The sequence below is a fragment of the Akebia trifoliata genome, chromosome 10 (assembly GCF_017979445.1).
Source record: "Akebia trifoliata isolate Shusen 1 chromosome 10, ASM1797944v1, whole genome shotgun sequence".
Lineage (NCBI taxonomy): Eukaryota > Viridiplantae > Streptophyta > Magnoliopsida > Ranunculales > Lardizabalaceae > Akebia > Akebia trifoliata.
Window position 1 is genome coordinate 18,029,544 of NC_141384.1, and position 12,804 is coordinate 18,042,347.

A 12,804-nucleotide genomic window follows, 5' to 3' on the forward strand; every position below is an offset into this window, starting at 1 on the left:
ATGTTTCAGTGTACTGCCATAGTTACAAGGTTTTCTTTACATAGCTTTTACATTGGAGTATGGAGCCAAGATGAGGACAAATTCAGGGCTGAGTGTTAATGAGGACATGGTCATCACCATGAATATCATACTCACAAAAAATGGACCCATTCTGAAACTTCTAACCTACCAAATGATAAATTAAAGGTAACAGAGATATGTGCAGTCCAGACTTTCTCCAACTCTTCTTTTCTTTTTATGGGATACGTGAACTCGTATTTTTATCTTTGAAGGGTTGAAAGTTCAAAGATAAAATACGAGTTCACTTATCCCATAAATAAATAAAAAGAAGAGTTGGAGAAAGTCTCGACTGCCCATATCACTGTTACCTTTAATTTAACATTTGGTAGGTTAGAAGAGTTGGAAGAGTGTTTGTTGGGGAGATTTGCCTATTCTATGTTCATTTTTGGTTGTCTATTCAATTTCCAATAAAAAGCAGCAGCCAGTCCAAAGTTTAATCAGTTTGAATTGTGGAAACACATCATGGGACCTAGGACTACGAAGAAACCTTCACTAGTTCCTGAATATTCAGACTATAAAACTAAAAACGAAGAAGAAAAACATTACATTGAGACAGTTATGAATTCCAGTGAGTTTCCATTACTTGATCGAACAACCCACAATTCCATTATTTCAAGTACATCAAATGATCTTTCAACTTGTTCAACACTCCCCATTTTCCAGTTTATGGCCACTTCTCTATGGTACCAGTTGCTGCCTCCATCAAAAGACCAACTTCATTACTTGCCCTCCATATGTTTCAGTGGCTCAACCGGACCCACTTCCTTTCGAAATCATCCATCCATCACAAACTCATTCGAGGGCAGGAACGGGAACAAGAAGTTGGTGCGGTGCCAACAAGGATAATCAAAGGCTAGAGTGGGGTTGGACTGGAAATAGATTCTATTGCTACACTGACTGAGACACTTTCGGCCTACCCATATTCCATATTGAGAAAGATAAAGCAAGTATGGAAGAAGACTTGAGATGGTCTTTTTTCAGTGAGTTCATAATACTACATTTTGGATCACCCAAGAGCTCTCTCTTTTCCAACTTCTTTGTATTTGATGTTGGTAACAGATTAAAAGGATCGTTTTTCCCTATTTAATATGTAGTAAATTATGACTGGTAGGATGATCATACTTTATAAGTACACCATCTAATGTTTCCCCCCCTAGAAAGTTAGTGATTTATTCTTTTACCAGTAAATTGGGCTTTGTGGAAGGAAATAAATACGTATTTGATAGTAAAGATTAAAAATTGAAATTAACATCCTTGAAGATCATAACTCTGTTTTAGATGGACTTGGTTTTTGATGATTGTAAGAGTCTATTCTGGTGACTTTGTAATGGGGCTTAATTCTATATGGAGGAGGATAGCTTCCTTTTTCTTTTGACCCTAAACCTTCGTTGATCTTTTGGTCATACACATCATTTCCAGATTCGCCCCTTCAAATATATAAATATTTATAGCTATATCACGGTATTCAAAACTTTGTGAAGAATGTAGTACACATTTTGGTTACTTACATCAACATGAGCATTGTGGCTTCGGGATCGCTATTGTCAAATCTCTAAATTTTCTTAGGGTTTTATTTAGAAACTGTAGCGTGACTCGGAAAAATGGAGACTCGTATTCTTCAAGAGACTGGATTGCATTATCAAAGAGAAATACTTTTTTATGAAGAAAAACACTAATCATCCGAGGAACATTAACCCAAGGTGAATGCTCCAATCATCCCATCACTAGACACTCACTGCAATCAAAGACAGACCAATATTCATATAGGTATTTGGAACCACAGTTTATGGTTCTTCAACAAAATTTGAGATTTCTCAGACTATAAATGGTTTCCATGGTTTAACAGTGGCAACAGTTATATTTTCCTATATTTTGGGGAAGATAGAATGTCAAATATGGTCTAGTAGTACTTTCTGTTGTTTTCAACTTTTGCTTATTCTAACATTTCAAGTTATGTTTCAGTTATATAGTTTACATTTTTATTAACAAGTTCTAAGGGCACTCTAGGAAACGTATAAATAATCACTTTATAGTTATTTATGGATATTGTTGTAAAGGTCTCTGTCAAAGATTTCTAACAGAATCATGTTTATGATAACCCAACTTGGGCATTTTAAACAATCAGATCAGGAAAAAAGGAAACTACTTCCCAACAATTTGTCTAATCGATACAGAAAAGAAACTACATTTTGAGAGTCACATGTGTGTAGATACAGCTGGATGCAATTAACTAAATGGTAATTTCATAAAAATTTAGCCAACTTAAGTGATGACAGAGGTTGTCTCTCGTTCTCTTTTATTTATCTTTCAATATGTGGTTTATATTGTAAATAATGTAGTTTCTTTTTGTTTTGTTAGTTTTCTATGTAAGGGCATTTATGTCCATTCACACATTAATATATATCTGTCAAGCACTCATTATCAGACTTGATAATTACTTTACAATAATTCTTCTTGGTATCAAAGCCCTAGAGGACCCCATCAACCCCCGTCCTTGGGATTTTCCTCTTCGACTTTTGGGATCTTGAAGCATCTTCTTCTCTCCTCTCTGCTCCTCTCTTCTTTCCTTATCAACCCTCCAGAGCTAGAAGACCTAATAACCTAGCGAGAGCTTTGTAGGAGGTCTCCCCTTCGGGGGCTCTTTATTTATGTTGATTCCTGATTCCTTAATCGCGGGTTGCGATAAGGATTAGTCACATGCTGCAATAGAGTTTTTGCGTTGTATCTCTGCCCTACGATAGGGCATCTGCCTTGAAATAGGTTGTTTACAGTTACCTCTAACCTGCGTTAGGGTTCTCTCTATCATTAATGGACTGTTGAGTGTTCTGCGACTGCAAGTGAAGGTTGTTTGGTGGCATGCGACAGCAACAAAGTGTTGTTTGATGATCCGCGACAGCAGTTGGATCTGTTTTGGTGCAACTGCAACTAGAGGCTGGTTGGAGGCCTGCGATCTATTTGGTGACCTGTGACAGCAACAAAGTGTTGTTTGGTGATCTGTGACAGCAACTGGATCTGTTTTGGTGGCCTGCGACCTGTTTTTTGTGACTTGCGATAGTGCTGCTGCTAGGTCAAAATACAATTTGTGACTTACAATAGTGCTGCTGCTAGGTCATAAATTTTTGGATTTCATGGTCTAGAGGGCTGCCCCTTTTACCTCGTGGCTCATTCCATCTTGGGTTGAGACTACGGGAGATCTCCTTTCGATCCAAAGTTTTTTTTTTCTTGTCCGTAGTGAGCAATGACAACGAACCAAGAGACCAAGGATTCCAACACTACTCTTGAGGCAAATTCCTCAGCCCAACGTATTACAAATGCCCTACTAGATAGTCGGAATTTCCAGTCCTAATCTCGGTCTGTGCGACTTTATTTGGGTAGTAGAGGTAAATCTGAATGGCTTTTGGGCACCGTAACAAAGCTACCCCTCACTAATCTCAAATTTGAGCAATGAGAGATTGACAACTGCACTATTTTTGGATGACTATTTAATTCCATGGAGCAATGCATCTATACCATATTTATGTATCATGAAACTGTTTTATCTTTGTGGTCGGCCCTCACTCAGATATTTGTGCATGCTAGGAATGCCTTGAGGATTTATAAACTTTATCGAGACATTGGCCAGGTTACCCAAGAAACTCAGATTGTAATTGATTATTTCGGATTTCTTCAAACCCGTTGGGATGAGCTCTCTCATTATAAGTCTATGGTTGAGTTATCTATAAAAGCAACCAGGTATGGTAGTCCTCACTGCAGCTTTTCTTCAGTTGACTTGTCCCTACACTACTGAATAGAACAGGCTGGTGAAACGCAAGAATCGCCACCTCATGAACATAATCATTTGTCTTCTTCGAGAGATGCATGTTCTTAAGTTATATTGGAATATGACAGTCCTTACTGCGGCTTTTTTCCTTAACCATGTTCCAAGTCGCACCTTAGGGGGACAGGTGCCTCTTCATTTTCTTCGACCTGATGGCATTATGTTCCCCATTACACCTAGAGTCTTTGGGTACACTTGCTTTGTGCAGGACAGGACTCCCAATCACACGAAATTAGATGACAAAACCATTCGATGTGTTTTCTTGAGTACTCTATGTCAAAGGGGTAACGGTGTTATGATCCTGTTTCTCATCGTGTCATACATTCTCTCGATATTACTTTTTCTTTAAATGTTCCTTACTCCTGTGCCACGACTATACTAATGCTTTCTCCAGTTTTTTCTCCATCTTCGCCGACGCTTAAGGTTTACTCTCATCGCCCTCGCCCCTCTCCACCTTTGTCAACCTCCTCATTGGACTCAGGTATATCATCTCCTTCACCTACTTTTATCCCTTCTACATCTGACTCTCACTTGCCTATTGCACTTTACAAAGGTAAGCGGGGGTGTGTTACTGATCACCATATTGCTCAATTTGTTTCCTATCAAGGATTTTCTCCTTCTTATCAGACCTACCTTACTACCACTGATTTTATTCAAGTTCCTCGGCTTGTATCAAAGGCTTGCGTGATCCTCAGTGGACTGAAGCCATGACTGTCGAGATGGATGCTTTGCAAAAAAATCACATCTGGAAACTTGTCCCCCTTCCTTCTAGGGAGCAAACCGTTGGTTGTAAATGAATTTTTACCATCAAGTATCTTCCGGATGGCACCGCTGATCGATACAAGGCACATCGAGTTGCTAAGAGATTTATGCAAACTCCTAGAAAGGATTTTAGTGCCACGTTTGCCCATGTGGCTAAACTTACCATTGTTCATCTCCTTATCTCTCTAGTTACCTATCAATCATGATCTCTTCACGAACTCGATGTGAAGAATACCTTTCTGAATGGTGATCTAGTTGAGATTATTTATATAGACTCCCTCCTGGATTTCATCTTCAAGGGGAATTTCTAGGAAGGTATGTCGTCTTCTCAAATCTCTATATGACCTAAAGCAGTCTCTGCAAACCTAGTTTCAGCATTTTGCTGAGGTCATTTTACCTATGATATTTTTCAAATGCCACTCAGATCATACTTGCTTTATACGTCAAGGATTGGATGGCCATTGCATTTGTTTTGATTTATGTGGATGATATTATCCCTAACTGGAAATGATATCCAATGGATTGATAGGGTAAAAAAGTTACTGGGTCTGCTTTAGAAGTTAAAGACTTGGGTCCTCTCAAGTACTTCTTAGAAATAGAAATGACCCGCTCTTGGCATGGTATATTGTTATCTCAGCGCAAATACACATTCGATCTTCTTCAAAACACAGGTATGCTTGATTGTCGTCTTACTTCCTCACCTATGGATTAGAATCATCAAATTCATGCCGAATTTGGTGATCTATTATCTAATCTTTCTTCTTATCAAAGACTCGTAGGTCGTCTGATTTATCTAACACTAGACCGGATTTGACCTTTGAGACTAGTGTAGTCAGTTAGTTCATGCAAGCATACTCCACACACTACTCATCTTAACGTTGTTTATCGCATTCTTCGCGACTTGAAATCGCATTCTGGTCTTGGACTTTTCTACTCGTCCACTATTCAACCTCATTTGTCATATTTCACTAATGTTGATTATGTTGGTTCTCTTACAAATAGGAAACCTACTTCTGGTTTTTACATTTTCAATGGTGGTAACCTGATCTCATGAAAATGTAAGAAACAGAGTGTGGTTTCCCGTTCTTCTGCTGAAGCTGAGTATCGTGCTATGACCCTTCGCATATATGAGCTTATTTGGCTTCGATCTTATTGAAGGAACTGGGATTTCCTGTCTCTACTTCCTCCACATTGTTTTGCGACAACAAGTCCACTATCATGCTTGCTTTTGACTTTATTCTTCATGAGAGAACAAAGCATATAGAAGTTGATATTCACTTTTTCAGGGAGAAAGTCGTTCTGATGCCTTTCAAACAATCTTTGTATAACTTGCTTGCATACTTAAGAAGTTTGTTGGTCCTTCTGTCACTAATTCTCAACTTGTCAAGCTGGGTTTAGTTGATATATTTGCCCCAACTTAAGAGGGGGTATTGGAAATAATGCAGTTTCTTTTTGTTTTGTTTGTTTTTTATGTAAGGAAGTTTATGTCCATTCACACATTATTTAAGATATACATACATATATCTGCCAAGCTCTTATTATGAGACTTGATAATTACTTTTCAATAATTATGTTGTTTACAATCCCTCTTTAACACAACAATCACTAAAAATAGAGAGCAATAAAAACAGCTTCAGTACCACAAAGAGTTTGGGCACATTATATATAACAGAGAGCAGTAGCTATACATTATAAATAACAACTTTTATACTGAATTACATGCAAGTAATAAATATTAAAAACATATCTTAAACTATATGCAAGTAATATAGGGAAATACAGAGTATTGATTATATTTGTGTATGGTGTACCAATTAGTTGTGAGTATAGAGTACAAGTTAATGCACTGCATAAGAGACTAATAAACATAAGAAAGTACTGCGGCTGAGTACAACTAATTATTTATACTCATTATATTAAATTTTCAATATTTCCATTTCCAAAAAGTTAGATACAAAATGTAAGTAACAACTTCTTTTTGTATGTATTTCAGTGGAAATCACAGAACATTTCACAAAATATTTTAGCGAATAATGCATTCCAACCAAAATAATCAAGTTCGAGGTATATTCTAAAAATATTGATAAAATTTAAAAAAAATAATAATAAATTTCAAAATTGCTTTTAGAGAGGGGACTTATAAATTACACATAATAATGTTATTAATAGAAAATTACAAATAATATTCTATTAATACTATAAATGAATTAGAATTAATAGGTATCTATATCATCTTATTTTGAAGCACTTCAAGCATATTTAGTGCTTTCACAGATGGACAAACATAGAATATTAGCCGAGTTTTTTATTATATATTAAGGCGTATGGTTAAGGTAAAATCATCATTCTCATTTCCATGTAGAATATTGTTGTTTTTGTCTTTGACGTTCAAATACTAGCCCGTATATCAGTGATTGATCTGACTTCCCTTACCAAATATGATATTACATATCCAATTGGTATGACCGTACAATAAGTCAGTAGAAGTGGTGCAGTAGAAAATCACAAAATTGTGATTAATGAATTTTAAACAGCAAAAATAATAGAAAATAGTGATAGAAAGCGACAAGATGAAAGTTGGAAAAAGAAAAATATGAGTTTCTAGGGAAAAAGAGACCCAAGAAGGACTCTACAATCTGATTTCTGCAAAAAAAACTTGAAGACTACTGACAAATACTCATACTAAAGTATTTATACTAGAGTTATAGCAGCCCTAACATCCTAGCCCTTGATTACATCAATAACCTTTTAATCTTAACCCTTTCAAGACACTTAAAAGACTCACGTGAAAGGCACATAACTGTTCTAAAAATACGAGGAGCATAACTTCTATCTATAGAACTAATATAAAACAGAAAATACTCCAGACATATAACAAAGATTAATTAAAATTTAATGCCCAAGCTAAGCCCACTGCTAGGCCTGCTTGGCCTTGGTACACTTCTTGGATGCTCCAACATCAAGAAGCATTCTCCTCACAGTCCACATCATGAAGCAACATTTCTGATCTTAACTAGAGCCCAAGCTAAGCCCACTACTAGGCCTGCTTGGCCTTGGTACGCTTCTTGGATGCTCCTACTACAAGAAGCATTCTCCTCATAGTCCACATCATGAAGCAATATTTCAGATGTTAAGGTACCTCAAATACTCACTTAGTACAAGTGTTTTGTTTAAAAATGGACATATGAAGGTGGAAACATATACTGATGCAGATTGTGTAAGCTCTACAGATGAAAAAGATCTACATCAGGATATTGTGCGTTTGTGGTGGTAATCTTGTGTGACATGAAGATGCAAGAAACATGTTGTAGGACATTCAAGAGCAGAGACAAAATTCATATCTATAGCACATGGACTATGTGAAAAATTATGGTACTCTCCTATGCAAACCTTGTTTTCCTACAGTTGGTCAAATGAATATATATTGTATTAATGAAGCAACAATAATTATTGCTCATAACCTAGTCCAACATGATGGAACCAAACATATAGGAGTTGATCATCTTTTCATTAGGGAAAGGATTGTGTTAGGTGTAGTTTTTACTCCATTTGTGAAGACAAAACAACTTGTAGACATTTTCACAAAAGGAACCAGTAGAAACTTCATGAGTTCTTGGACAAGTCAAGTATGACGAATATTTATGCACCAACTTGAGTGGGGTGTTGTAAGGGTAAATTAGTCCATTCATCTTTGTTATGCATGTATGTGGTTTTTTCTTGAATACAGGTAATATTGTCATCCCTAGGATATTCTAACAAAAAATTCAGAGCTCTAGGAGTTGCCCCATCCATTTTTTTATCCTGTTTTTTTACCTTTTCCTCTCATATTTCTCTACTGTTTTCTTAGATTTCAACCCGCATCCCCACCACTTTCTCCATCTTTAAAAATAATTTAACCTTAATAATGGAATCACATTGGTAAGGTATTTCTTGACATAATTTTGACTAGCATATACCCTAAGAGTGCCTATAATTAAGTTCCAACACATACATTATGTATGAGTCCTATTCATCTTAAAATCCTAAGTCATCCCCTTCGTTTTGATCATGAATTTAATCCATCTTAAAATCCTAAGTCATCCCCTTCGTTTTAATCATGAATTTAATCCATCTTAAGTTTTATTAACCAACACTAAATCATAAGCGAATAGCATATCCAAAGGGACCATTCCTTGAATACAACATGCAGTCAATCCATCCATAAGTACAGAATATATAAATACGGGTCCCATTCGGCACCCTACACTTTACCCTACGCTTTACCCTACGTGTTTTGTCCTACATGGGTCAGAAGTTTTGGAATCATCCTCACTTAGAGATCATCCTCACTAAAAATCAGCCCATTCCAAAACTTCTAAACCCACGTAGGACAAAACACGTAGGGTAAGGCGTAGGGTGCCGAATATTTCCCTATATATATATATGGCTTAGCGTTGATCTATTTTATAGATTGTGTCTAGAAATTTTCTCGTCTCACCTTCAATTGTTCTGAAAATAGCTAACACTCATACACACATGGTCAATATAGTCACTCAAAAGTCTTTCTATCCCCTAATACCCACCAAGTTAAGCCTCAAAGACCATTATATACTTTTCTTTCTCATATTGCAGATTGCACTTTTGTACCAATGTTCATCTCAAATTCATCAATGTTCAATACCAAACCAAGTTAAATCCTTCCAATAACACCCAACTACATCACATTTGTCATTAACTCCTAACAAGAGAATTGGATCTAAAACAGAACTACAGCAATGATACAAATGTCTATCAAAGTTCAATTGTTTACCTAACAGCGAATCTAGGACCCTGAGTTTAAGGCTCGGACCTATTTACTTTTTTGATAAAAACAGATTACTAATGTAATCAACAAAATCAAAAGAATTCTGATATTGAAGTGATTGTTCTAAAAACTGCACAAATAATAGCCAAGCCCCGGTAAACAGAAAATTCTACTATTTAGATTTTGTCTCCCACCCCAGATTTGGCCTCTTATAAAGGGGGATTTTTTTCTCCATATTTCTACTGCTCGTGATGGTGGAATCCCGTTTGCAAATAAGATATGACATCAAAACCCTCTTAAGATCCTTTAAAACAAGGACTCAATTAGTGATCAATCAACAAATCACATAAGAGACTCTCGCGATAGACTTTATCTTCAAACACTCTTCTATATCTATCATTCCATTTATCTCAACAAAAAGAGACAATTAAGTCACACCATAAATGTGTCCACATTTTCTAGGACCACCCCAAGCTAAACCAAAAATGCCATAATAAGGATAAAGAGTTATGGAGGGAGACAGAAAGGGCATTGCAGGAGGAAAATAGTTCTAAAGAAATGCAGTGAACAGACTATCCAAAGAACCAAGAATGTCCATATCAGATAGGTCAACTTTCCTAAGAGAACATAAAGAAAAAGTATGCCGCAAGGCTGCTTATTCATTTCATACGCTAACGAGGATCTTAATATTAAATTGACAGCACAGATTATACCTGTTTACGACTTCTCTTTCCTTTTCCCAAAGCAGTAAACTCTTCAATTTTATGCACTTCATATTTGTCCCTCAGCAGTTCTTCCCAGTAACTTTTTGACTCTGAGTTACTGATGGTAGTTTTATTCGCCATGGCTGCTTTCTGTGCTTCCTCTTCAGCTGCAGCTTCCACTTCATCTCTATATTCAAAATTTGCCACCTAAAATATGTAAAAAAATATAACATATAATCAGATAACAGCACATTGAAGACCCTAGGCAGTTCAGACCGAGGAAGATTAGTAATTTACAAATATACTACTGGCAATCATATATTTCCTGAATATGAATCAATAAGAGAAATAAAATTCAAACAAAATCTTCATCAACCTTAACTAGTTTCAATCATGCAGTGAGTTGAACTCTAAGCATTCTGCTCGAAGCCAATGCATAGAAATTCAATCACATAAAACACATTAGCCAAATCCACCAAGATGGGAAGATTAGAACCATCGGTATCATAGAGGAGTAATTAAATACCTCACTTGACGAGATTTAGAGTTCAAATTACAACTACCAGCATGCTTTACTGATTTAATACAATATTTGCTTGAGGAGTGTCTATTCATTTTATTAATTTTAACATCATCCTTATCCAAGGTAACAAATTTAAATAATTTATGTTTGTTTTTTAAAAAGCTAATTTCTCTTCCCTAAGAATCGAAAATGAAAATGTACTCAGATTTCTTTTTTGCAAAAAAATTTTGTTTGAAATCACTATTCATTTGGCAAAACTTTTGAAGAGAAGTGTATTTTCATAAAAAAAATTAAAGCTCACTAGATGACCTTATTCCATTGAAATTATGTCAATTTGAAACCTAGGGACTATGAACCGATCAGCCCATAGAAACCCATCCAAACCATCTTTATTTTCAGAATTGGTTTCTATAAGCATATAGTGTAAACCAGTTGAAGTGGAACTTGTAAAAATGTGTTCTTCCGAATAGTAGGGTACAAATCAAAACAAACCTAAATTGAAGAAAAATCTCAATTGAACATAAATTTGTTGTTTTGTGACTGAATTAGGATTTGGAGATGAAAGTGTGCAACCTATGGATCTACGATATATTTCCATCAAATTTTTGTCCATAATCAACATATTTTGAGGATTAAAATCGTCCCACTATTGCACATGAATGGTTTTTATTATGTACATATTTTCCAATCTGTGCAGGGCATATGAACTCGAATTATTTAAACAAAATGTCTCCTAATAACACGGCCAGCTACATATAAATGCACCCACAAACTATAAAATGACAACAAAATAAAGCAAAACCTTAAAGGCCTTCAAAAACCCATCTTCTTCTTCATCATCCATTGTAGCCTCCTCAACACCAGCTTGTTCACGATCAAGCAATCTATAAAGTTAAAATATGAAAATCAAAATATCAGAACACAAGAATTATAAACTTTCAAAGTTAAGAAAATGTAGTGCAGAACACATATTACCTATCAATCGCAACATCATCATAGTGTATTTGGCGAGCTTTCCCAGCTTCATCACTTTCATCGGCAAATAACTCCTTCGAGCCATATCTAATAATGTCATCTAACTCTTCCTAGAGATCAGATTTAAACTGCAAGTTAGAATTTTGATTGATATTAAATGAAAAATAGTGTGATTCAACAACTAATTCTTTTTTGATGAAACATCCATATTATTCTACGCACTATAACTTGATATTTGACCCTATATTCAACAGAAGGAAGAGAAGCAAAGAAAGAGAAATGCATTAGGAACAAAAAAAAAAAAAAAAATTCACAGAACAATAGGTATGGCATCCCCCTAAGAACAACAACATTGGAAATATTCCAGAAGTAATGTATCCCTTGGAATGGACCTCGGCGTGTGAAGTAAATTATGTTTTCCTCATCATGCAGCATAAACTCAGAAGTTGGTGATGGAAAACTGCTTCCTTCATCTAATTGCAATGAAAGGTTTTTTTGGCAGGACTTCCTTTTGATAGAAACACCATTCACCAGGAGTGTTGCTCATCACGGGTACTATTCACTATACCATGCATGGTAGTATTCACATCAAAACATGAGTGTTTAGTTGATGACAGGGATCTGGGAAATCAAGAAAGGGAGACTTTTCTGATCAATAGAGAAGTCATGAGGCTAACAAGAATGAACTAACATCGATGGCATGCAGTCAAGAGGTAATAACCACCTAAGTTTGATGATTACTATGGTTAAAATGGATTGAATTAATTGAAGAGGGTCCAATTCCCCAAGTGTTTAGTGGAATTAATTGAAGAGGGTTCAATTCAGCCTTAAGAAATTAGGGTATATTACTCTCAAAGTGAAGTTCTAACCGAAATATAACAAATATAAAGTGAAATCTCGAGTGTTGACAATGTAATAACTCAGACGAAATGGGAAGCAACAGACATCGATCAGCCATTAACCAAAATCTACAGATGATATAAAGAAACAAATGGAGCAATTGAATTTTTAGACTCGAGTGAATCCATACTTGGAGGTCCAACTTGCCCAGGTTCATGGAAAGGATAATTGTTTCCATCCTTGAGGCTGCCTATAACAAATTAGATGACAGGCTATAAAGCGAGATAATTCCATGGGAGGCAGGGGAGGCAGTTCTTTAAGTATTGCGGAGAATTCAATT

The 12,804-nt window shown here is 35.9% G+C and overlaps 1 protein-coding gene across 3 annotated transcripts in view; it reads right to left on the reverse strand.

Moving 5' to 3' along the window:
- The window catches only part of PKL (chromatin remodeling factor CHD3 (PICKLE)), a 72,432-nt gene that overhangs the window by 22,209 nt on the left and 37,419 nt on the right, over positions 1-12,804 (reverse strand). For all 3 annotated transcript variants that reach the window (XM_086454939.1, XM_086454938.1, XM_086454940.1), the window contains exons 19-21: positions 11,625-11,734; positions 11,452-11,533; positions 10,136-10,333 (exon numbers count right to left, since the gene is read on the reverse strand). In XM_086454939.1, the coding sequence (XP_086311065.1) occupies positions 10,136-10,333; positions 11,452-11,533; positions 11,625-11,734 (390 nt within the window). The remainder of the gene's footprint in view (positions 1-10,135; positions 10,334-11,451; positions 11,534-11,624; positions 11,735-12,804) is intronic.